This window comes from Harmonia axyridis, chromosome 6, assembly GCF_914767665.1.
Source record: "Harmonia axyridis chromosome 6, icHarAxyr1.1, whole genome shotgun sequence".
Lineage (NCBI taxonomy): Eukaryota > Metazoa > Arthropoda > Insecta > Coleoptera > Coccinellidae > Harmonia > Harmonia axyridis.
This window is the reverse complement of record NC_059506.1, coordinates 16355160-16380545: the sequence shown is the minus strand read 5'-3', so window position 1 is coordinate 16380545 and position 25386 is coordinate 16355160. Positions and strand designations below refer to the sequence as shown.

At 35.8% G+C, this 25386-nt stretch overlaps 1 protein-coding gene and 1 long non-coding RNA gene across 5 annotated transcripts in view; one reads left to right on the top strand and one right to left on the bottom strand.

Annotated features, from left to right (window-relative positions):
* The window catches only part of LOC123682301, a 113887-nt gene extending 91747 nt beyond the window's left edge, over positions 1 to 22140 (top strand). For all 4 annotated transcript variants that reach the window (XM_045620855.1, XM_045620854.1, XM_045620853.1 and 1 more), the window contains 4 exons: positions 3069 to 3730; positions 9485 to 9596; positions 12745 to 12956; positions 21752 to 22140. In XM_045620855.1, the coding sequence (XP_045476811.1) occupies positions 3069 to 3730; positions 9485 to 9596; positions 12745 to 12956; positions 21752 to 21944 (1179 nt within the window). In that variant the 3' untranslated portion in view covers positions 21945 to 22140. The remainder of the gene's footprint in view (positions 1 to 3068; positions 3731 to 9484; positions 9597 to 12744; positions 12957 to 21751) is intronic.
* Positions 10584 to 11877, bottom strand: LOC123682304. Its single transcript, XR_006747811.1, has 3 exons — positions 11452 to 11877; positions 11087 to 11228; positions 10584 to 10762 (listed from the first exon to the last, which is right to left on the bottom strand). It is a non-coding gene; the product is annotated as an uncharacterized LOC123682304 (long non-coding RNA).
* Positions 22141 to 25386: the final 3246 nt, after the last annotated feature.

Genomic DNA, 25386 nt, shown 5'->3' with positions numbered 1-25386 from the left:
TCCAAGGAACAACCCCCTGAATTTTTGCCGCATGTTTAGGAAACACCCTGTATAACATTTTGATCTGAACATTTTCTTCTTGCTCGTTTCAGAATATCTCGAACTGCTTTCCGAATCACATTTGTATTGTTTTTCATTTTCTGGCTAGTCTCTTCTATTTTTCTGATTAGCTGATCCCGAGTATTGATTTCAAAAATGAACTAACAATTTCATGTGACCCCAGACATAATAATCCACGGGATTCAAACCAAATTCTCAAAAAATTTCACTTTTATGTTGAAAATTTGTGCAGTAATGAGAAACGACGAGAGATAAACTCAAAAATAAAATCTGAAATGGTATACAGCTATAAAAAAGAATAGCAATGTGAAAATGAATTACAAAGTAATGTTGAAATAATTACGGATTCAATATTTTTGATAATTCATTGTTAAAAGTCACTTCAAACCACTTTGAGGTATTCAAGTTCTCAAAAACTTCACTTTTACGTTGAAAATTTATGCAGTAAGACTGTCTCCGCGAAAATTTGAGGTACACGTCTCAGTTTAGTTTTTAGTGGTGTTTCTGAATATTAAAACAGATTTTACAAATTCCGATGTACAGGGTGTTGTTTCGAGGATTCAAACGATTCATAATTTTTTATTAACCCGGACCTGGATTTTCAAGGCGGTTATTGCATGATACGTTTGGGCTCTCAATTAGGAACATATTTGCCAAATATGAAGAAAATATACCCAATGGTTTGTTTGATATGGCCTCAGAAAGAAACGGGCAAAATTCACACTGTATCTCGGCTACGGAGACAGTAAGACCCAACAAACGGGGTATCTCCAGAACCGCCTTGGTGCCACCTATGCACTTGTGAAGTATTTCCGTTTCCCAATGAAACACCCTGTATAATCCGTCCATGCTCATGTCTTTCTGGTATCAAATCTGGGTTATTTGGTTCCTCGGTATTCATTTGTGTATTGGTGTTGTGTTGGTTTTCATCATAATTGTGGTTTTTTTCAATTTTCACTTCGTTATTAGTGAAATTCCTGTTCTGAAGCCTCAATTGGACTTCATTTCTTATGGTGTTCACAGGTACTCATCGGGTACTAGTTTATTTCTCAATATGACCCGGTATTGGTCGGCTACTCTTTGTTCAGAAACTTAGAGTTCGGAATAGTATTTAGGGAATTTCTGCAATCAACTTTTGCCGGTAGCCTATTTAATCCTCTTCCATTTTTGTCACTCCATAGTATATGCGCATGATCGTTTCATTTATAGAACTTGTCCATTTCATGCGTCTGCTTGGTAGACCTGCTCGGGTGAGTGCTGGTTGAGGAATCTGCGCAGCACCTTCAGCAGTCGGATAAACTCATGTTATTCTTCTCCTAGAATGTTGAGATTATGGAGACGTAGCATTCTGTTCGACAGACGCCTGTCTTCTCAGCACTCTGCCACCGACGTCCCGTTATTGTGATGTCCAGCGCTTTTTACGATCTTCAGGGCTACGTGGAGGAATTCTTGAGCTGCTTTCACACGGCTTCGTCCGTCACTCTGGACAGGGACCCTTCGACAGTTTTCAGCTACCCGGTTCAGGAAGCAACTGAAATCTGCGGTGGGAAGGAGTCGATTCAGCTCTTCTCGACTTTAGCCTATACGCGTAGGATAGAAAAATCTTCTCGCTGTCGGCTTTCTAACTCCCCGCTAAGAGGAACTTTCACTTAATTCAAGATATTTAAAATATCAGCAAGGAAGAGCTCGATCGTGTTCGGTCCTTGTGATCCCTCTGGTTCTCTCGGTCTTTTTACACGCGATTCTTAGGCTTGTCCGTCGCTTCCTAGGAATTTTATCAATATCCTTGCAACACATGAAAGCCCTTATTTTTATTATTGAGATTAATATTCTCCAAAGAAAAATGTATATTCCTCTATTCAAAAAATTCACTTGACCTTGTAATAAAACTATGGTCACATTCTCTCTGAAAACTAGGAAACTTTCATTTGAAACATTTTTAGATCCAGGCTCGTCCAAAGGAGTGATTTCAGTGGATATTTCAAAATAGGTCACTCTGTATGATAAACGACCAGGCATTTAACTTCACTTTATTTTTTCTTTTCAAATCACATAATACTCAACATCAGCCATTATTTCTACATCAATCGTAACTGATCACGTAGAAGAGAAGGCTCCATTTTAGAATAGATTTAAAATAATGTACATCATAAATATACACACCAGCAAAATTGGTGGAACGGGAAGTTCATTATCTGGCCGATTTCAGCAATAATTTTTTTGAATTATAGCTTGAATCATCGGGAACATAAAAGTTCAGATGCCGTTTTGAGTTACGTCGTAAGATAAAATAATGCATTTCGTATGTTCGCCCTTAGAATCCTTTTCACTTTGCGACTCCCAGATATTCGTCAATCTTCAACTGTTGATATTCAAATTAGCAGGCTACTTTATAAAATAATTTTCATTCATGATGATGAGTGTATAACATAATGATAAAGTATATACCGGGTGGTTCAAGAGCCTGGAAACGGTGAATTTATTTCGCGCACAGGTGTTAAATCGGAATTCTGATACTGGGGTCTTTAGTAATTTCGCCCGAGGAATCGAATGGGCCATCAGATTTCGGGCCCAAAAGGGCCTTATACGAGATATAAGGCCCAACTCTGAAATTTCAAATCCAAAACCATCTTTTTTATTTTGAAACCAAAATTTTTCCGTCCATTTTTGGGCCCTATGCAGCATTTTATGTTCAGAAATCCGGGGCCGTTCATGCAGATCTGGATGCAAAAATTCATTATTTCATTATTTTTGAATAAAAATGATTTTATAAGGTAGTGATCTAATTTAAGAATAAGAATAAATGTTCTATTTCCTCAGAAATACACTCTATACAGTCCTAAATTCAATAACAAAAGTATATCTGTATATTCAGTTAAATCGAGGTATTTTGAATATCCATAGTTGAAAATTGACGAAGATCCGGGAGTCGCAAAAAAAAAAGAAAAAGATTCTAGTGGAAAATACGAAATGCATTATTTCATCATAATGATAGAGTATTTGTTCAGGAAGTTGCCGAAGAAGAGTTGCGTAAGGAACTCGAAAAAAGAAAAATGTTGACCAGATGCGAATCACCGACAAAGTTATCCAAAAACAACGTTGACAGTTTCGTGTATGAGGAATCGGGTAATTCAATTGGAAGATCCAATGCTAATATCGATATGAAACGAACTGAGTCTGTGAACACTCTGAAGAATAGCTCAGCATGTACCATTGTCAACATAAATTGTGGAGGAACTACATCAGCCAAGAGCTTGGTGCTTCCTGGATTAGGTCGAGAAAACGAAGTCAAAACTATTCAAATGGCACAAGAAAAAATGGAGATTTCTAAGGAAACATATCTACCCGAACCAATAGTAATTAGTACTCCCATTGAAAAGAAACCTTGCCGTCTTCCTAGAATAATTCCTCGTAATAAACAAACTGACCTTTCGAGATCTCTAGAAGAGTCAACCGAAACAGATATCAAACTACCCGTTATAATTAATCTGTTGTCACTAAAGGAACAGGGCGATGAAGTAACTATGCCAAATGATGAGCTAATTCAAGTACCAAGTAGGGCCACGAAAGATTTAATTTCATTCTGTCAACAAACAAGCAAGATGTTCATAGATAAAAGTTCGAGTATCAATAAATATGATATTATGGAAGAGCCCAGAAACAAGCTAAGGTAGTGTATATATGGACACTTCATATAACTTTAATTAATTGATGTTTATTTCTTTTAAACATTTTAACGTTTCGGACGCGATCTTCACTTACTGAAGGTTAGTATCTGAGGTTTAATAATTTCGTTTTCAGAATAGTTACTGGTAATCGACAATATTGTTGTCAAACGAATCTCTACAGTAATTACCATCAAAAATAGACCAGCAGAAAGCGAAATTCCACACGTGCGCAAAGCCGTAAGCTTTATTTCGTTTTCAGAATAGTTACTGGTAATCGACAACATCGTTGTCGAACAAATCTCTACAGTATATTCCATCAAAAATAGACCAGCAGAAAGCGAAATTCCACACGTGCGCAAAGCGGTACGCTTATAAGTTCCGACAATTCATCATTCGCCCTTGCGCTTGGACCGCCGCCAAAACTGACATCGGATATTTGACGCGGCGCCAGATTGTCAAATATCAGTTAATAAAACAAGACACAACTTTTTTTTGTGAAAATGCAACTTTTGCAGAATATAAAAAATTACTAAGCGCCAATTTTATTGAAATCGAATAGGCGAAGCAGGAAAAGCAGGAAGGCGAAATTTTATTTTGCGGTTGCGCCAAAATGTCTGGCGGAGGCCCTGCCTTGTGCACCCAGATTATCGGAAATTCGCAGATAAATAAAATCATAGTGATCTGAAATGCAATTTGCAAGTGGACATTAGACCCAATAACATACTTCTAGTACAAAACATAAAAGGGCGGTTTCTCGAAGATTAAAACAATCAAATTTCAACAAAATGGTTCGAGAAACTGACTTATTTATGTTTCTATAAAAAATGCATCGTGCTCCTTTATCCTTAGTTCCCAAATACATCAGCCCTTCACCAATTTTCGTTCTAAGGGACAATTAACTCTAGAAAAAAAAAAACTTATCGGACCAGCAGAAATCAAAGTTGAAAATTAATCAACAAGAAAACAACAAGGGGTATTGCCATCGATAGTATAGGTATAAACCGGTTTCGATTTTTTGAGGGTAAATAAGTATGGTATAGCTCAACCAAGGATGACAACCAAATGGACCAAATTAGATCAAGGGGTATTTGATTGAATCTGAAACTGTTGTATTACTGCTTTCCATATATGTATATTCCTGGTTAGTCCCATAGGTACAGCGTTAGAAAGTCGTTATACAATGGCATTGGTTCCCACATTCCTAGTAGTCGACCCAAGTTTTTATTTCATTTATCTCCCAATGATTTGGGTCATAAATATGTAAATAATAGATCATAGTGTAAAATTTGCAGTATTTTTTTTCCTAATGCGACGTTTTCTGACTTTTCACTCCTGCTGTGAGCTGTGGAATGTTTCCATGTTCCTAAAATAAATGAAGGAATACTTTTTACATTCATGAACACAATTTATTTCAGTATCTATGTATTTACCTATATAAAATTTTGTGGTCTCCACACTTGAACGAGTGCAGGGTTTTCCAATAAGAGGTTTCATTAGTTTCATTCATTTAATGGCCCTCTATCTGGGCAGCTATCACTTTTGACATTTGACAAGTAAAAACTACGCCATTACTGAAAATGGAGCGATGCGCGCTTCGACAATGCATTAAAATTCTTAAAATTTCACTACAAGAATGGTGAAAATTTTGCAGTCACAGTTCGCAAAACTAAAGCACTTCTGGGTTGTCGTAAAGTCCCTTTTCCACCGGCAATAGTGAAACTGATGAAAAAAATTGAGCTGTTGAGACAAGTTATTGATGTGAAGACTCTAAACCGTATGCGTCGTAACTGTGCAGAACAACTGATAACATTGCTGCTGTTACCCATAGTGTTCACGAAAACCCATGTTTATCGATTTCTTTTCGATCTTGGGAGTTAGGCACCACAAAGGACATTACACCGTATTTTGCATAAAGTCTCAAAAGGATTTGAAAGTTCAGTTATTTCCCAAAAGACAGGCCCCGAAACAATCGCAATTTTGCAAGAAAGTTGCCTGACCGTGTTATTTTTCGAAGTGGTCATCACAATTGGCCACTTAGATCTTGCGATTTAATAACTTTGGGGTCACGTTGAAGATGAGTTCTATGCTAATACTCCACAATCGATTCAAGACCTTAAAGATGGAATTCGTCAAGAACATACAGCTAGTCGCTAATGTACGAATTGGTCATCAAAAATTTCATGGAGAGGATATGGTACTGCAACCGTAACCGTGGCGGTCATTAGGATGGTATCGTTTTCCATTGTTAATGGCATACCTTCTTCTTCACAATTAAATTCATTGATTTCTCTTGAATTTAAAGACCGGCTAATGAACAAAAATTGGACATCAATTTACCAAATCAATAACATTAATGATTAGTTTGTAGCATTTGAGAGAATATATTTGCAACTTTTCAATAATTCGTGTCCATTAAGAAGAATAACTGTTGAAAATATGGGAAAGAAAATGAAGTGGAAGTCATGAAGACTCGCATTAAGTGAATATGATGAAAAGTTACTGCAGAAATATAAGGAAAGAAAAATAGAATATGGCAGATAATTGAACAGAAATAAAACCAAAAAAATTGAAAATCTAATTCAAACCTCGGAAAACATAAGTAGGCTGTCTGGTCTATTATAAATTCATTTAAAGAAGGAAATACCGACAACATTTCCCCATCAAAGAAAATCCTATCAAAAGAGCAAATGAACCCAATGAATACTTTATTAATATTGCTCCAGAACTTACGAAAAATTTGATTATATTTTACAACGGTAACAGGACTAATAAAAAAGATTTGAATGAATCATTATATGTGAAACAAGTATTAACAGATAAAGTAGCGAAGATTATAAAATACTTGGAAAATAAGCACAGTGCTGGAGTGGATGGTGTTTCTAACAGTATTATAAAACAAACGGTTTCTAAAATATGAATTTCAATTATATGTTGAACAACTCTTTTAGAACAGTAATTTTTTCAGGTATATAGAAAATAAGCATATTGCTATCTTTTTCGAAAATTTTCAAATTGTTTGTGAACAAATGATGGAATTCTTGTTGAAAAATATGGTGATAATAGAAAATCAATATGGATACTTAATATTGTATCAGATTTTGAAGGGAAATGTTTGGCTTTGGGACTCTTTCTGGACCTAAACAGGGCTTATGATTGTCTTGATGCAAAGAAGCTTTGTATGAAGTTACAATCTTATGGTGTGAGAGGTCCAGCCCTTCAATGAGTGAAGTCGTATTTTGAAGACAGGAAGCAGGTTTTTCAGATCAAGGCAGGTTACCAGGGAGCGAGATCAGAGATGAGAACAATAAAAATGGAGATTCCACAGGGAAGTATAGCTGAATCCTTGTTTTTCATTACATATTTGAATGATCTTTTTCTTGAAGAACATTGGAAACATGACAGGATAAATGTTGTAAACTATGTAGATGACACGAATATTGCAGCAGTTCAACATCAGTGACCAAAATTGAAGCAGATCCCACTCCAAACACTGCAAATGACAGAATTATGATCTATGGATAATAACTTGTTATTGAATAAGGACAAAACTAATTTGATTTTTTCCACCCTACTAATTGCAGTCTATAGCCGTTAGATCCAGACTGGTTTACGACCTAATCTGGCCTAAATGATGAACCTAGCAGACTGCGTAGTCTGGGGAAGATTTTAAATCCTAGCTACGGTAATGATTTACCGATTATTGGTGCTAACACAGTGGAAATGAACACCCTTATTCTTGTCGAGGATTTAGTATTATGTGCATTTCTTTTGTTTGAAATTCGTGATCTTCCATGAATATAGGAATGTTGTATGAGGGTCCGGAATATAAGGGGAACCGGAAGAACCGTATAAAAAATTTTACCATGTCAGAATCAACCAAATTCCTGGTATTATATATAGATCAAATTCTTAATTGGAAAAAGTATAGTATAAAATTAGGGAGTAACTTGGAATCATCCATTTACTTTCTCAGAATCATGACTATCATTATTTGAAATACAAAAGAGAGCCCTAAAACTACTAAGTAAAACCAGCTATTAGCAGTCCTGCAGAGGTCTTTTCAAAGAAAATGCGATGTATATCCAGCAATGCCTCATTTTAATGTTCAAAAATAAACACCTATTTGAAGAAAATAAGAAGGCTTTGAACCAAGAAATGTAAAAGTACCTTTATCCCAGGCATGATCTTACTACTAGATAGGCTAGATATAGAACATTAAAGTTATTCAACTCACTCCAACTAACATTCAAAAAATAGACAACAACAAAATTTTCAGGAAGGAAGTCTTCAAGTTTCTGCTCGAAATGGAATCATGAATGATTTTTGTTGCATGTGAATTTATTTTTATTTTTTGACACTGCATCATTTCATTTGATCAATTTCATTTGTAATAGGGTGATTTGGAATGAAGATGATTATTTTTTTTTCTTTCGTTGAAGGCATCGACTGCTTTGGTCATTAGCCTCTAACCTAACTATCACTGAACATGTACAACATCCATGACCTAGCCAGGAGACGAACCCGGTACCTTTGGCACCACAGTCGACATCTCTGTCCACTGCACTACCGAGGCAGTCTAAAATTGATTATTATTATTATTCAATATACCCGAATCCTCTTATTGGAAAACCTTTTATTTAGAATACCGATCAATTTATGGTCCAAGACATATCAGAAAAACTTCAAAAAACGGAATTCGAGTATATTGAAGCAAAACTACAGTACTGAATAAAGGAACAACCCAGAGACTCAATATTTGAGTAGCAGGTTTGGAGCTGAATTACTCAGAAGTAATTAATGAATGGGTGACAACCAAAAATGATTGTTATTTTATTTTTTCAATATCTGTAAAATTGTGATAGGAATAGAATAAGCAGAATTTTTTTGGAAATACCTTTTTCTTGTGCGAAAAAATTATTTGAATACGAAAAAACCGATTGAAAACTTGAGAAGAAAATTGAGACTTTACTCATTTTTAATTTAATTATTTGACGTAATGAAAAATATCTGTAATTTTCTAGTTCGACTGAAACACTTACCAACTTAAACTATGACCCATTCGAGAAAGCTCACCTACAACTGATGGAACTCATTGCGGACGACATCACGATACCTTCATACAGCAACACGACCAGTTCACGTTCCACACCAACCACCGAATTCCTTCCGTTTTTCTCCGCTAGCTCATCTACTCCGAAAAAATCAGTCAAAATAATCGACAATAAATCAGGTGAAAAGAGGGCGTCAGTCATCGATCCACCGTACAGTTTTCAGGACAACAGGACCAGCAGGGACCTCGATCAGGAGTTCGAACTGTTGGAAAGCCTCATGAACAACAATCTGGACGAGGCATCTGATAACAGTCGTCACTCGAGATCGATTGACAGGGTCGGTCTTCTCCATCGCAAGGAGCTCTCGGACGACATCGATGTAATCGATCCGAGTCTGATTAACGAGCAGGACAATTTGCACATTCCGGAACATCTGCCTTCGGACGACCACTCGCCAAATTGTAATGAGGCCTATAACAGGATCGAGTACGCCAAGCGAAACTCTCGCGAGTCGCGGATCAGCAATCGCCCTTCTCGATCGTCGATCAAGCCGACTGTACGCTCGTTGCCCCTCATAAAGCCAGGTCAGGTGAGGCCGGCACCGGACGGCTCGTCGGCCGAATCGCAGATCAGAGAGGGTCGACACGATTTTTCGAGGTTGTATCAAACGAGCAAATCTAAAAGTAACACAAGGATTGATTTTAGCCCCGAATCGCGGAAGAACAAGAACAATAGAAGATTGGAGACCAGTAGTCTGAGCGTACAAACCAGCATGGAGATCAGAAAAACGTCGGCTGAGGGACTGGAGGAAAAAGAGGTGAGTATAATAGCTTCTTCATGAAACATGATTGAAATAAAAATATGTATTCAAACTAATTTCGAGACCCTACTTTGATATTTTCACAACACATACAACATAGAGCGTATTCGACTGTCTGCTAATTGATGATGACCAACGCCCAGGTCGTCCTGTCACTAATTCAACTTTGGAAACTGACCAAAATCAACCAAATTGTGCGTGCAGATCGTCGATATAGTATCCGGATGCACAATTTGGTTGATTTTGGTCACTGTTTCCGAAGTTGAAACAGTGACATAGCGACCTGTTCGTTGGCCATCTTCAGTGCTCTCGTGGCCCTCAATGAAGCGCTTACACCACTCAAAAACACGCGCACGAGATAGAGAATTGTCCCCATAGGCCTCTTACAACAATTTATAGCACACCGTCGGAATTTTTTCAATTTAACGAAAAATTTGAGATTGATACGTTGCTCCTGCTTTTCGTCATACATGGTTTTCGGCACGAGATAAAAACACGTTTGTTTCAAACCGCTATTGCACAAATACAATAATAGTGACGAGAACGTGTTTTGGCACGTACATAGACAAGATATCTAGATACCCAAACCCAATGCACTACTCGTCTTTTCCCCACCCCTCTAGGCGCGCAGTCTCGTTATTCAATAGCCAGACCTCGTATGCCTTTGAAAACACTTCACGGGAGCACCATAGAACAAGTATGTATAGAATGGAAACTCTCATGATAAAATTAACACTGCTTTCAGCGACCTCTTGCGGTTGTTTGTGAAATTATAAAATGAGCGCGCGAAAATTTGAAATGCTTTGTATTGAAAATATTTCAATTCAATTCAAGATTTTGAATGTGAAAATAAACAACGTACGAAAATAAGGTAATAAGCATTTCTTTTTGAATGAGCTATATTACCATTATATTCCTGTACGAGTTCTTTCACATCCAATATATTTGACAAGAATAGAGGCTTAAGTTCAGAGAAAACACAAATTCATATAAAAAAATCATCTATTTAAAATTTTACATTTTTTTAAATATTTCTAGTATGCCAAATTTTTAATGTGTCCTTCACAATTGCATATTCAGGCTATCAAACAGCTTATAGATAAAAATGATCAGCTCTGCAGTGCCCACAGCCTCTAGTGTCAATTAATTGTTGTCCTCGATATCTGTAGGAAGCAAAACATTCATAAGTACTTATATTTTCATCAAATTTATTGCAATAAATAGTTCTTAATTGACTCAATCAGAATTGAAAACTTTAATATATCATTTGTTTAAAATGTTGGAACTCACAACTACTTCCAAAAGTGTGCCCGATTAAAAGCTGTTGGAGAAACATAATTCATCAGTCTACTGAAATTTGCTGATGAATTAAGTTTCTCTACATTTTTTAGCCGCTCTTTGTATGATGAAACTTTTTTTGGATAATTCTCAGTTTTCTACTCTGATCAATCAGACATTTTGATAGATAACGTTCATTTTCAGTTAACCTTTTTCTATATATTATTGAAGTTTTCTGAGGGTGCTTAAAATTCTTCAAAGTCTCTGTTGATACTTCCCTCTCAACATCACTTTGGAGATGTATTCCTTCAGTGTCATGAACTTCTCCATCTTCCCCTTGATTTGAAGATCCTGTGAAATATAAATAGAAAAGTAAATAATAATTTTTTTGCCAATCATATATATTTATATATACATATGCAAAACTACTATTGAGGGTAAGTTTTAAAACAAAGATAATATTTATGGACAGCCGAAACATTCGTCTACGGTTAGCACTTCTCCTTGAGGACTATACTTAATCGCTTATCGTTTAACTTTTATACAGAAGAAAATATAACAAAATTTAACTCACCAGGAAGAAATAATTCAGGGATAGCAGTTGTCAAATTCCTTTAAGGCTATCTAATTTCACTTCTTACAAATTTGTTGAGGAGTTTTAGAGTTGAGCAATGGATAACTAACTTTTTCGAGCCAAAGTTTGAAAATTGTTGGCTGCTTCTCTTCATTCGAAAACGATGACGTTTACTATACATATCTCCACAGTTAGGAACACAATATTTGTTGGATTTCAAAGTTGACTGCGACATAATAAATCTCTTACCAAAAATAAGGTTCGACGGATCAACTGAAAATTTTTGAGGTTAAGTAAATAATTCTCGAGGTAAACAGAAAATCAGCGATGCGAGCGGTCTCTGGAAGGTGTTGGTGGAACTAAATTACTGTTTCAGAGTTTAGTACCTCAGTTTCTCCTCTATATATACTTACTCTATGGGGAGCACTCGCGGCAGAGGAAGAAAATGCTTGTGCAGGTGTAATATACAATGCCGATATGATTAGAAGAGCAATAAATAGCAATCTCTTGTTTCCAAAATTTATTTTGATACTTCATTTTTAATACTATATTACGAATTGAGCTGATAACATCAAATATGATCACTAAAGAAATAAAAGACGCACAGAACCGTATTTTTGAAAAGTTACAAGAAACATGAATTCTTTCGTTTACCATTCTTATGGAAAAAGTGTGTTACTTAAAGCAAAAAGTGAATTCATTTGACTGAATTATGATTTTTCCATGGAAATAACGACATTTCCCTAAAACGTGTAAGGAACATTTAGATTTCGGAGTTTGAAAGAAAAATCTCAATAATAGGTATACCCTGAAAATTTTGAAATTACACAAAACATCTTGAAGTTGAAGGGTTGAAAGAAGTGGAAAAACACACAAAATTTAAACAGAGTTGGACTGCTGATTCCCAAATTATGTATATCAGAAATTCAGGTCAACCTGCAATCACCTCTAGGCTATGGCCTAGACATCACTCATGTCATGTAACACTCTGCATATATCGAAGGGTTAAAATTTAACTTATCAAGTATCAATTATTATTCAAATATGCTTCTTATTATTCGAAGAAAATTGTTCCAAATGAGAGATAAATAATATTATGTTGCAAATATTCTATGTTTACATGCTATGTCACCGCTCACTTCAGGTTTGTATTCAGAGATCGGATTATAATGGTTTGAAGATTGAAAACTACGAAATTTCGAGAGAAAATCAATCAAATACGTAATAAGGGAGCAACAACTTCTGACTTCACTTCATCACTTCAGTGCTGTTCTCATTTATTTTTCCTTCAAGGAATGCTTCAACCTAACTAGGATGCCAACGGCAGAAGAACTTTATCCGGATAATCCTACGATGTACGAGGAGTTTAGAAAATATGAAGAAATGTATAGAAGAGAAAAAGAGAGTAGGAGTAGTTCTTCTAAAAAACAAAAGAAAAAAACAACGGATTTTGGAATTAATATAGAAGAAGACAGTAAAGCCTATGGAGATTCTGCTTATGGAAGGTAAGTCAATTTTTGCATTATTTGAATATTACATATCACATGTATATATATATATATATATATATATATATATATATATATATATATATATTCATAAATGATCTGCTTATGTAGTTAATTTGTTCAGTGATTTGCCGATTTCTTTAGTATAGGGGAACTCGAATAAGACCAACTTTTTTCTTTTAGTTGCTTATAATTCATGTTGACATTTTGAGGTTCTAAATAGATTAAATAAAATCATTATTATCATTTCCCCGACTAAAGTCGGCTTTCTCATACCCGCTAAGAGAATATTCACTCAATAATCATATTATTCCGTTTTCTTCTATAGCTCTTTTTGTATCCTCTCAGTCTTACGAAATACACACTAAGTTTTTGTTTCAGTGTATCCAAAATTTGTCGATCATTCCGTTGTTTGGATCATATGTTGTATGTTGCCGGTGACGTTCCAAATATATTCACCATTTTTTGAAGTTTTCTAGACGGCGAACCTTTTGCAAATTGGGTGAGCCGCATCTTGTCGGATGCTATGAACTTTGTCTTGTAGCATTTCAAAGCAATTTTTGTTGGTTTTCCCTGGCTGGTTGTTGAATTTTAGGATTTGGCTTCACACCTAGCACTGTTACTATTGAAAAAGCTGCACAGTATGTGATAAGGTGCAATGAGTCGAGATTTTGGTAATCAGGAGGAAACTTGGGAATAATCTACTTGTTGGTCATAATCAGAAGATGAGATAGTTTCTTGGATATGGTCAATCTTGGCAGAATCGGTCGTCTCAATGGATCTGCGCCTTCAAAGTTTATGACGCATCTATTCATTGTGGCAGTTAATCGCTACAGTAGTTCTCTTTAGTCTTCTTCTGGATTTTCGACGAATGCAGAATATATATTCCGTCGTTGCGCATCTCTTATTGGTATCACATCTGCGTTGTTTTGTTCCTCAGGGTTCATTTGTGTGTTGATGTTGTGCTGGATTTCATCACAATGATGGTTTCCTCAAATGTCGCTTCGTTGTTAGTGTTCTCGTTCTCTAGCCTCATTTGGAATTCATTTCTTATTATTGTAGGTAACCTATTTTATCCTCTTTCATTTTTGCTATTTCATAGTATATGAGCATGATTGTTTCATTTGTCAAACTTGTCCATTTCATGCGTATTCTTGGCAGACTTACTTGGATGAGTGCTTGTTGGGGATCTTTCACAGCATCTTCGGCAGTCGGAGACTCTCGTGTTATCCTCCTTCTAGAATGTTGAGATTATGGAGGCGTAGACAGAAGCCCGTCTCCTTAGCACTCTGCCACCCACGTGCCGCATGCTGTCTTGTCCAGTGCCGGCTCCAAACACTCCCTGACAAACCTCGGGCAGAGGCTCAATATTTTTATTCCTTATTCACCATCATTTATGGGATCCTCCGTGTCGTGGAGGAAACTGCCTTTGATCGCTTTTTACGATCTGCAGAGCTAGAGTGGAAGAACTCTTGAACTGCTTTCCACACAGCTTCGTCTGTTACCCTGAACAGGGTCCCTTCGTCAGGTTTCTGTTTACCGGGTCAGGAAGCACCTGGAATCTGCAGTGGGCGGGAGTCGATTCAAATCTCCCGATAGGTGAATCCCTAATTTCCTGATTTATCCTGACTTTAGCCTATACACATAGGGTAGAAAACTATATTTTATAATACAATAAGAGTTCAGATTCCTATGAACTCAACATAACAAAAACAAACAAAAACATGTTACACTGATATACCCGAATAAAATTAACAAAATAAGTACGTTACTGAAGAAATACCGAGAGAAATACGTCCAGTCGGTTCTTGAAAGTATTCACAGATGGCGATTCCGTAACACAAACAGAAAGGTGGTTCCATCTTTCGAAAATCCTATTCGAAAGGAAGTTTCTTCTGGGAGTCGTGCGAAAATTCTCATTTCGCCTTTCACTGTAACAGGGGCGGGTAAAACCGTACGTAATGCGTGACGCACGTCGCTGCACATCCTCGAGAAGCACCTCGTCGCGAACCAAATCCACACTCCACACGGGTCCCACAGACTCCAAAATTGGCCTCATGTTTGTTTTTATGAGCATGGAACATGTTGATAGATCACAGCCTTGGAAAGACTTCTTTAACATGTTAACATAATTAGTAATTCGGTTGCCTTGATCGTGGTATTAGTGATATGCTCCGACCAGGAAAGTTCCGCATTTATAGTAACATCCAAGTCGACGTGGCTTCTTGCGGAAGAAATCAGTTGGTTAGTTAAGCAGTAGTTACGTACGGTTGTGTTTGCCGATGTGGAGAACCAAAGAAGAATTCCCAAAGTTGATGGTAGAAGCCACTTTTGGGACCAGAGAAACAAGGTGTCCAGATCATCTTGTAAAACTTGCCCGCAGTCCAGAGCGTTATTGGAAATTTAATCACACTCGGCAAACATGATGAGCCACGAACGCACATTACTGAGAAGGTCAGATGTATACAGGGTGAGTCTTTGACTTGTACATACCGAAGATTCTTGAGGTAAAAAAAAAACACTTTTTTCATTTACCATTTTTTCCGATTCACCCCCGAAAACCGGAACACTGAAGTTTTCCCAAGCATAAGATATAGCTTTTGAACCTTAAAAATAAGCTACTAAATTAGAAAAACCATCATAAACTCACGTTTAACATTTCATTCGTTGAACAAAGTAGTGATTATAATAAAATAAATGAGTTATTTCAATTTCATTGACGCTAAAGATTAAATATTCTTCTCTTGATTTTCTATTTCATTTTCGATAATTATAACGAATTGAGCTCGCTACCACCCATATTAGCTCTGATATTCATATCCATTCATTTATTATATTTCATTTATATTATATCGTTGTTTATTTCATTTCGTACAAGAATTGCCATTCAACCTTACAATCTCAAATAAATAATATTCATCTGTGAAAGTTCTAACACAGACTATTAATCTGTGGTTTTTAGTTTGAATTTCAAATTTCGAGTGTTGCCCAATATAAACACAGCAGTTCGGTTCGAATAATCTACACTGCGCAAAAAAATTAACGCACATTATGGAAATCTCAAATTCATTCTACAACTGAAGGTGTTCTCAATGATAATTATTTTTATCAGAATTATGCATACATATCAAATGAATAATGTATTGGGTAGGCATGCATATGTTATCCACTTTCAACGTTTTTCTTCAATACAGATGTTTTTTCCCAGCAGGAATAAAAAAAAATGAGATTATCAGATTTTGAATGTATTGGCTCCATTCTGAAATCAGTTGTTCTCGATCAATTCTAGTGATCAATAGTTTTTCTTTCGTTTGATTTTCTACACTCGATCGCTATGCAACGCGAAACACGCAATTTGACCCAAGAGGAATGTGCCCAAGCGGTAGTTTTGCGAAAAGAAGGGTGGATATACACAAGAATTGCAGAAAGGTTTGGAGTTTCCCATACAAGTGTGTCCAGAATGTTGCAGTGATTCAGGGAGACAGGTATGAATGTCCGAAGACCAGGACAGGGTAGACCACGGGTAACAACTGCCATTCAACAACGTTACTTGAGAGTTTCTTTGTTGAGACAACGGTTTGCAACCGATCGCCTCCTTCAAAATCAGCTTGAGCAAACTCATGGGGTGCAAATTAGCACTCAGACAATAAGAAATCATCTCAGAGAATATGATTTAAGGCCTCGTGTCGCGGCAAAGGGCCCAGCTCTTGCCCCAGCCCATCGAAGGGCGCGTTTGGATTTTGCGAGAGAGCAATTCCTTTGGGAAGAGGCTGATTGGGAAAGAGTTCTCTTCACAGATGAGTCTAGATTCTCCCTCTACCATTGTGATCGACGTTCCCTTGTATATAGACGTCCACATGAAAGATATGCTCAGTGCAATTTCCTGAATACTTTCGGGGGAGGATCGATTATGGTATGGGGTGGAATATCTTTGACTGCTCACACAGACCTAGTGGTCGTTGATAATGGAGCTATGAATGCTAATAGGTATATAAGGAACATTCTTGAAGAGCATGTAGTGCCATTTGCCCCATACATTGGTGAACATTTCATTTTTATGGACGATAATGCCAGACTCCATCGTGCTCGCATCGTTCAGGAGTACCTTGAAGAGGTTGAAGCCTCTCGAATGGAATGGCCAGCAAGAAGTCCAGATCTCGATCCGATTGAGCAGGTTTGGGACAACCTCAATAGAAGGCTGAGAAGTTTAGAAAATCATCCAGCTACTCTTAATGACTTAGGAATCCAACTCAGAAAAATCTGGAAAGGATTAGATAAGAACATTTCAAGATCACTCATTTTGAGTATGAACCGTCGTTGCCGAGCTGTAATTAACGCAAGGGGTGGAAATACCAAGTATTAAATCACTTATCAGCATTCCAGTATTTTGAAAATTGTTTATTTCTCTTCTTTCACATAAGATTCGGTGAAATCCTGAATTTTTCTTCCATTTAATGTGTCTTGTTTCGTTCAAAACCTTCCCGAGAGAACATAAAAAATAAGTTATAAAGTCAATGTAGAGTTAACTTTCATTAAAATTGAGATTTTCAGAATGTGCGTTAATTTTTTTGCGCAGTCAGTGTATGTTCTAACCTAAAATTTTCATTTACCGTTTACACTGTTATTGTTATATGATATTTGTTATTATGTCAGCATGAAATGAAAATCATCGAAGATTTGAAGAAACCCAACAGAATATTGAAGTTCCGTACATATTTTCAAGAAATTTGAAAACAACTTCCAAAATAAATGTGAGGATACAAAATAAATCACTGTGCATTCTGATAGAAAGCAATTCCTTTATGAAATGAAGCATTTGATTCCAACTATCTCATAAAAATATTGAAATGCATCAATATTTTTGAAGCCATCAGTATGAAAATATGTGAAATGTTATGGCTCTGTAATCAATGGAAAATGTTAGACTCCACTTGTAATCAAATTTGTTCTTAATGTCTACCTACATTAAAGCCAACTTTACTACTTAATTCATCTTGTTTTTGGCATTGAAAATAAATGAGAAGTATTCAATATAAATATCCACAATAGAATATCCTGTTTCTTTCAACTCACCTAATTTGTTTTCACATTAAAAAAATTATGGCCCTCTTGGAAGTATGTGAATCATATGCTCTTAGGATGAATTTATGGAATAGCAAAAGAATAAAAGTATTCAATTCAATCACATGGAAATTTGTCTAGTATGTACCTAGTGGTATGTTTCGATGTTAGTTTGATTGACCCGAAGAAGAATACAGTATTGTTCGATAGCAGCAGTCTTTAGTTGGATATTGATTGTTGTCATTATGATGGGACTATTTTGTGAAAACTTTTTTAAACATGGGCTTTATGAATAATCTGGACTTTTCAAAAAGAATATTGATTTTAATGAAGTATCTTCTTATTATCAGAGCTGTGCTAAAGCTCAGTAATTTGTAATCAAATGTTGGAGTTGAGGTGAGCTTATTCAAATAACTTCATTTTCAAACTAAGTTGGCTAGTACTTCAATTCTAAACTCTGAGACATGACATCATAATAAATATTCATTTCTGTGGTTTTTTTTTCCACAACAGAACAGAGTTGCATTCAGCCAAAGTACCCAATTTTTTGAATTTCACAGATTATTTTTTTTTGAGATCAAGTTATTCGAAAACGGCGCTTTGTACGAGAAAATATGAGGAATACTTTTATTTTTCAAATTAGCCAAATATTCTTCAATGAACGTTCAAATTACTCTTAAGAGTTGGTTTCTTCGAATTTCTGGTATTTTTATGGGATTTAATGTTCATAATAAAGAAGCAGAAGAATGTGTATGGAATCTTGTGTTCGGAGAAGATGTATCACATCAAAAAAAACTATATTTCAAAAATCATTTCCAACGATAGAACAATTTACGAGATATAGCTGAAAATCACATTTTTTTAACGATTTTCAACAGCCGGTATCTTTTTAACCGGGCCGAATCGGAAAGAATGGTAGAAGAAAAAAAGTGTTTCTTTTGACCTCAGGAATCTTGGGTTAAAATATATGTACAAATCAAAGACTCTCCCTGTATAAGAGGAACAAAAATGGCCCAAGTACTGATTCCTGAATTAGTTAGATTCCTGCATTAGTTACATTCCTCGCATCGGATACTGATTCACTCGCTCGTGCGCGAAAACTTTTCGAATAAAGAAAAGCCTCTTTCCAAAGCAATAAATCTCCCCGCAATCCAAGATGTTCCAACTTCTGTAAGAGACTTCTGTGAGGGACCCGGTCGAATGATTTGGAAAAATCCAAGTGAATGACGTCCACGGGTATATTCACGTAGAATAAACGGGTCCAGATGTCGAAAGATCCCAGAAGATTAGTGATGATAGAGCGTCCTGGTAGGAATCCATGCTGGCAATCAGGGATTAAATTGTTTTCAAGGGCGAATTCTCGCACTCTGTCCATCATAATATGTTCGAGAAACGGTCGAGACAAGGCTGATCGGACGATAATTTTCAGCACTCAGTTTATCTCCTTTCTGGAAAACAGGAGTAACCAGAAAATGAAGCCTGGTGCGAGAATGCAACGACTTGTGGAAAATCCTCGACACTGGAGATGAAAGCTTGGGAGCACAATTCTTTAATATTGCTTCTCGATGAGTGCCTCAGAAAAATCGATCTCAGAAAGTGATAAGGATGTACGAGGAGTAGACAATGTTGGCAATTGTTCACTTTCGTGTATGAACGCTGATGCGAAAATCTCGGTGAACATATTGCCACTCTCTTCGTACTTATGCACGTAGAAACATTGTTGTTGCGAACTGAGGGTGTTCTGACTTCGGAGCATAAAGAAGATCTCAAATATTTGGAGAATATCTTGCGGTTTTTGGAGCTGGCAAGTTCCTTCTCATAGCTTCTCTTGGCTTCCCGTATTACACCCGATAGATGATTGCTATAGTTTCTGCGTGAAATGTAGTCAGAATGCAGCTTGCGCCGAATGTTCCTTTGCTCTATAGATTTATTATTATCAAAAAAAAAAAAAAAAGAGTATTAATTTCCACCCATGAACTCAAAATTACAAAAATAAAATGGAATTCATAAACAACTAGAATACTACAGAAACTGCACATATTCAAAGTCACTTAACTAAGTGAATTTAAACTTACAAAATGAATACTTCCGAAAATATTAAAGATAACCACACATAAGCACAGTTACTTAATTGAGTTAAAGGCGATTCTGCTCTCGAATAAACTGGCCGAGTCGGCTCTTGAAAGATTTCACCGAAATTGCACCAACAACACCATTTGGCAACCCATTCCATCCACCGGCCTGGCATATTCCGCAATATAATGCTCGGCACGTTGCCAGGCTGCAACACCTGAACGATCTCTGTATAATATAGGTCATCTGTCTGGCCTTTGCTGTCACAACCGCCACGTAGTGAGACCAGCTCAAATCACAGGGCACTACATATGATGCCCAGATCATTATAATGTTGTTCACGAGGTATAATATCCTATGTAAGCGCAAAGTGAAGAAGCTGCTCACTCACTATTTCTCCAAGACCTTGGACACCGAAGAGGTAAGGCTTATGGGTCGATAATTATTGGGAGATAGCTTGTCTCCTTTTTTGAATATAGGTGTAACCGAAGCCCTCAACAGGTCCCTCGGAAGAGTGGAAGTATCCAAGAACTCCTGAAAATGAGGGAGAGGGGGAGAGCAATGGCAAGGCACTCCTTCTCAAAGTGAAAGAGTAAAGGCCATCAGGACTAGGAGAGGACGCTGCCTTGAGATTCATCAGATGTTTGAGCACCATTTCCTCACTGACAGCCACAGTCCCAAGTTTTGCACTTGGACTAGGGATTCTTTCCAGCGAGCATTCTTTTAAGGTCTGAGAACAGGAAAAAGTCGCTGGGGGCCCGATATGGCGAATACGGTGGATGCAGATGCAATTCGAAGCCCAATTTTGCCATTGTTTGCATTGATTTGTGACAAGACGCATTGTCTTGATGAAACAGTACCTTTTTTTCTTAAAATGGGGCTGTTTTTAAACGATTTCATCCTTAAAACGATATGTTGGAGTTCTAGGTTTTAAATACACAGAGTATTCACTAATACACAGTTTAAGTTTTATAGTTTGATATAATCTCTAGGATATCTCTCTCCAAGCGAACTCGTAATTGAAGGACTGATATCTAAGGTTAGACCTCTGTCATTCGCTCAAGATCATTGAAGATTTATTCTTGTTGTTTCCCTCGATAGCCCTGGATGGCCTCGTAACTCGCTTAAAGCGCCGTGGTGGGAGATGAAGTAATGCTAAGAGTAGGTGGGATGTAATGTTGGTTGGTTGCCTCTCTCGTAATTTGTTCAGATGAAGTAATACTCTAACACGATCCAATAACGCTATACAGGGAGTTTCAAGTTTGACAGCCTATTAGACGTTTCTAGAGAACAGGGCCGATTTGAAATCTGAAAATTCGGAATATGACATTGTTCATGATGCCCTATTCAGCAAAAATATTTTCGAAGTTCAGCACTTCCGGTTATACAAGAATTAGAAAAAAATTAAAAAAAAATTTTTTTTTCAATTTTATGTCTTATATATTATCAAGATTTTCATTTTCAATAATTCTTTCCTAAAATTATTTCGTAGGGTCAATGACCCTACATTTTACATACATTTTTACTACATTTTATTCAGTGAAATTTCACTGAATAAAGACCCAAGAAAATTACACTTTCAAATATATATATATTTAATGTAAAAATTATCAAAATGAAACTACTATATTTAATTCCTATCATGTGTTATATTCCAGTTTAAACAGAAAACAGCAAATAAAGGATCCAGAAGGTTCAGATCAAGCTGGAGAATTCGGATCCAAAGTGCAATCATCATCAACAAATTCTGGCGAAAGACTTCCGAAATACTGTCACGAATGCGGTAATAAATATCCAGTAGCTACAGCCAAATTCTGCGTCGAGTGTGGTGTGAAGCGACTTGTATTGTGATAAGGAATGAAAAAATCATTGATGCTTTCATACTGTGCAATATCTAAGCAATTGAAAGAGGTCTTCGGGTATATTTAATATTCGTCCAGTGCTATTTTTATCTACTCATTTTATCATTTTTGACAATCTGTAAGTTCATTTTAATATATTGCTTATTATATATATATATATTGATATTGGCGAGAGGTTGACCATATGTTTTGCTTCACTTTCATTTTTTCTAACTGTTAGTAGGTATTATTTCCGTTTTAGTTGTATAACAATATTTTTACTCATTGATGATATACAATAACACGAGATTGTTGGCCAGTGTTTTCGAATATGCTTAGGAGAACTGTTCTTCAACAGTTTATTTTGTTCATATATTGAAGAAACTCTATCGATATATGTTTCTGAGATATAGAAGAAGAAATATTATATTTAGTATTTGAAAGTCTCAAATTAAAAACAAAATTTAATCAGTTGACACTGTTTTCAGTTATATTTCAGTGTCCCAAATTGTATCATTCCGTGAAATTTGTTTCAATTATTTGGAAACAATAAACTTTTTAATTCAAACTTTTTTAATTTCATTAGAGCAGGCATGTCAAACATGCGGCCCGAATACAAAATTACAAGTGAAAACAGATATGCATAATCAAGAAAATGCAAGTTTGCCTATGCCGTGCAAAATGTACAGAGAAAAAATTACAAGCCTTTTAGCAGATTTTGAAAATTTCCAGTTCATCAATTGGTAATGGAACATTCCGAAGAAAATATTCAATTAAATTGAAGGTATGATATCCCGATTCTCAAAAGGTATGTAGAAGATTGTCTAATTATAAGATTATAACATCAGAAAATAAAATTGCAAAGACAATGGATTACTTAAACAATTCTCATGAAAAATTGAAATTCACCTGAAATTTATAATCAAATCAACTTTTTTGATATCACTGTCATCAGAGAAAATAACTCGATGAATACAAAAATGTTGAGAAAAACTATAAACTCAGACAGAATACTTGATTTCAATTTCATACATAACATAAGGCAAAGGCGGTCCTAGCCTTAAATTTTGGGGATCGCCCTTATGGTCTTCGAGTTTTTTTATGGGACTAATTATGTTAATCGGTATCAAGTCATAACCTCTCAAAAATATTTATAGGTGTACAACTTTGCTTCCGCCGTTTTGCTATCGATGGCTTTAGTGGTAAGTGGTAGTCGAAATGAATAGATCGTATATGTCATACAATAAGCTCAGGTATTTGTGAACATAACGCCATCGAAATATTAGTCGATTTGTGTCTGCATCATAAAGCTATTCTTGATTAAACATGTCAGCTTACGGGCCAAATTCTCGTAATTTGCGGGAGGTTTTAATTTTCTGCTTTAATATTATGAAATCTGTGGCTGAGACTCATCGAATGCTCTCAAATACCTATGGTGAGGCCGCTATTAGTGAATGAACGTGCCGAGAGTGACTTCAACGCTTCAAGAATGGTGCTTTTGACGTCGAAGACCAGCATGGTGGTGGAAGAGAGAAGGTTTTCAAAGATGCAAAATTGAAGGCATTAGTTGATCAAGACTCGTGTCAAATGCAACAGGAATTGTCAGGATCATTGGAAGTGACGCAAAAAGCCATTTCAAAACGCCTGAAAGTCATGGAAATGATTCAGAACAAGTCCGCTTGTCCTATGCCATATGCATCTTCAACTGGGAAGTATCATAGGGCTTTATTTTACGTTTCACCTCGTACGTTTCCTAGAAGGAAATATCCAATTGACAAAAATGGTTCATTATAAATTGAATTGAAAGTGAATCATTATTTCCACTCCAAAGAAATACCATTTATTTCTCAATGAAGTGTCACCTTCTCGGACTCCTTCTGTTTGTAGAATGATAAAAGTACACAAAATAGCAATTTTCGTCATTTGTTTTAGTTTACTGAATTTCTTGGATGCTTGTGTTCTGAACAAAGTGCAAAAAAAGTGAGTTTCTTAATGAACCATAAATGTATTTCTACATAGTTCAACACAAATGTTTTTGTTCACAATAGTCAATCGATTCAAATGTTTGATTTTCATCAATACTACAAGTTGAAAACAATTAATATATATATACAGGGTGAGTCTTTGACTTGTACATATATTTTAACCGAAGATTCTTGAGGTCAAAAGAAACACTTTTTTCATTTACCATTTTTTCCGATTCGGCCCTGTTAAAAAGATATAGCCATTTTAAATTTTCATAATGAGCTAATTCACCCCTGGTAACTGGAACACTGAAGTTTTCTCAAACATAAGATATACCTTTTGAACCTTGGAAATAAGCTACTAAATTGGAAAAACCATCATAAACTCACTTTTAACATTACATTTGTTGAACAAAGTAGTATTTATAATACAATAAATGAGTTATCCCAATTTCATTGATGATAAAGATTAAATATTTTTCTCTTGATTTTCTATTTCATTTTCGATAATCATAACGAATTGAGCTCGGTACCACCCATATTAGCTTAGTTATGATATTCATAATTCATATCCATTCATTTATTATATCGCATTTATAATATATCGTTGTTTATTTCATTTCGTACAACAATTGCCATTTAACCTTACATTCTCAAATAAATTAAATTCATCTATGAGTGTTCTAACTCAGACTAGTAGTCTGTGGTTTTAAGTTTGAACCTCAAATTTCGAATGTTGCAAATTTGAACACAGCAGTTCGAATAATCTATGTTCTAACCTTAAATATTCATTTACAGTTTACACTGTTATTGTTATGATATTTGATATTATATTTGCATAAAATGAAAATCATCGAAGATTTGAAGAAACCCAACAGAATATTGAAGTTCCATACATATTTTCAAGAAATTTAAAAACAATTTCCAAAATAATTGTGTGGATACAAAATAAATAAGTGTGCATTCTGATAGAAAGTAATTCCTTTATGAAATGAAGCATTTGATTTGTTCCAACTATCTCATAAAAATAATGATCTGCATCAATATTTTTGAAGCCATCAGTGTGAAAATATGGAAATGAAGTTTTATGGCTCTGTAATCAATGGAAAATGTTAGACTCCACTTGTAATCAAAATTGTTTTATAATATGTACCAACATTATAGCCAACTCTACTACTTGATTCATCTTGATTTTGCCATTGAAAATAAATGAGAAGTATTCAATATTAATATCCACAACTGAATATCCTGTTTCTTTCAACTCAACTACCTATTTGTTTTCATATTAAAACAATTATGGCACTCTTGGAAGTATGTCAATCATATACTCTAGGATGAATTTATGCAATACCAAAAGAATAAAAGTATTTAATCTCAATCACATGAAAATTTGTCTAGTATGTACTTAGTGGTATGTTTCGATGTGAGTTTGAATGACCAGAAGAATACAGTATTGTTCGATAGCAGCAGTCTCTAGTTGGATATTGA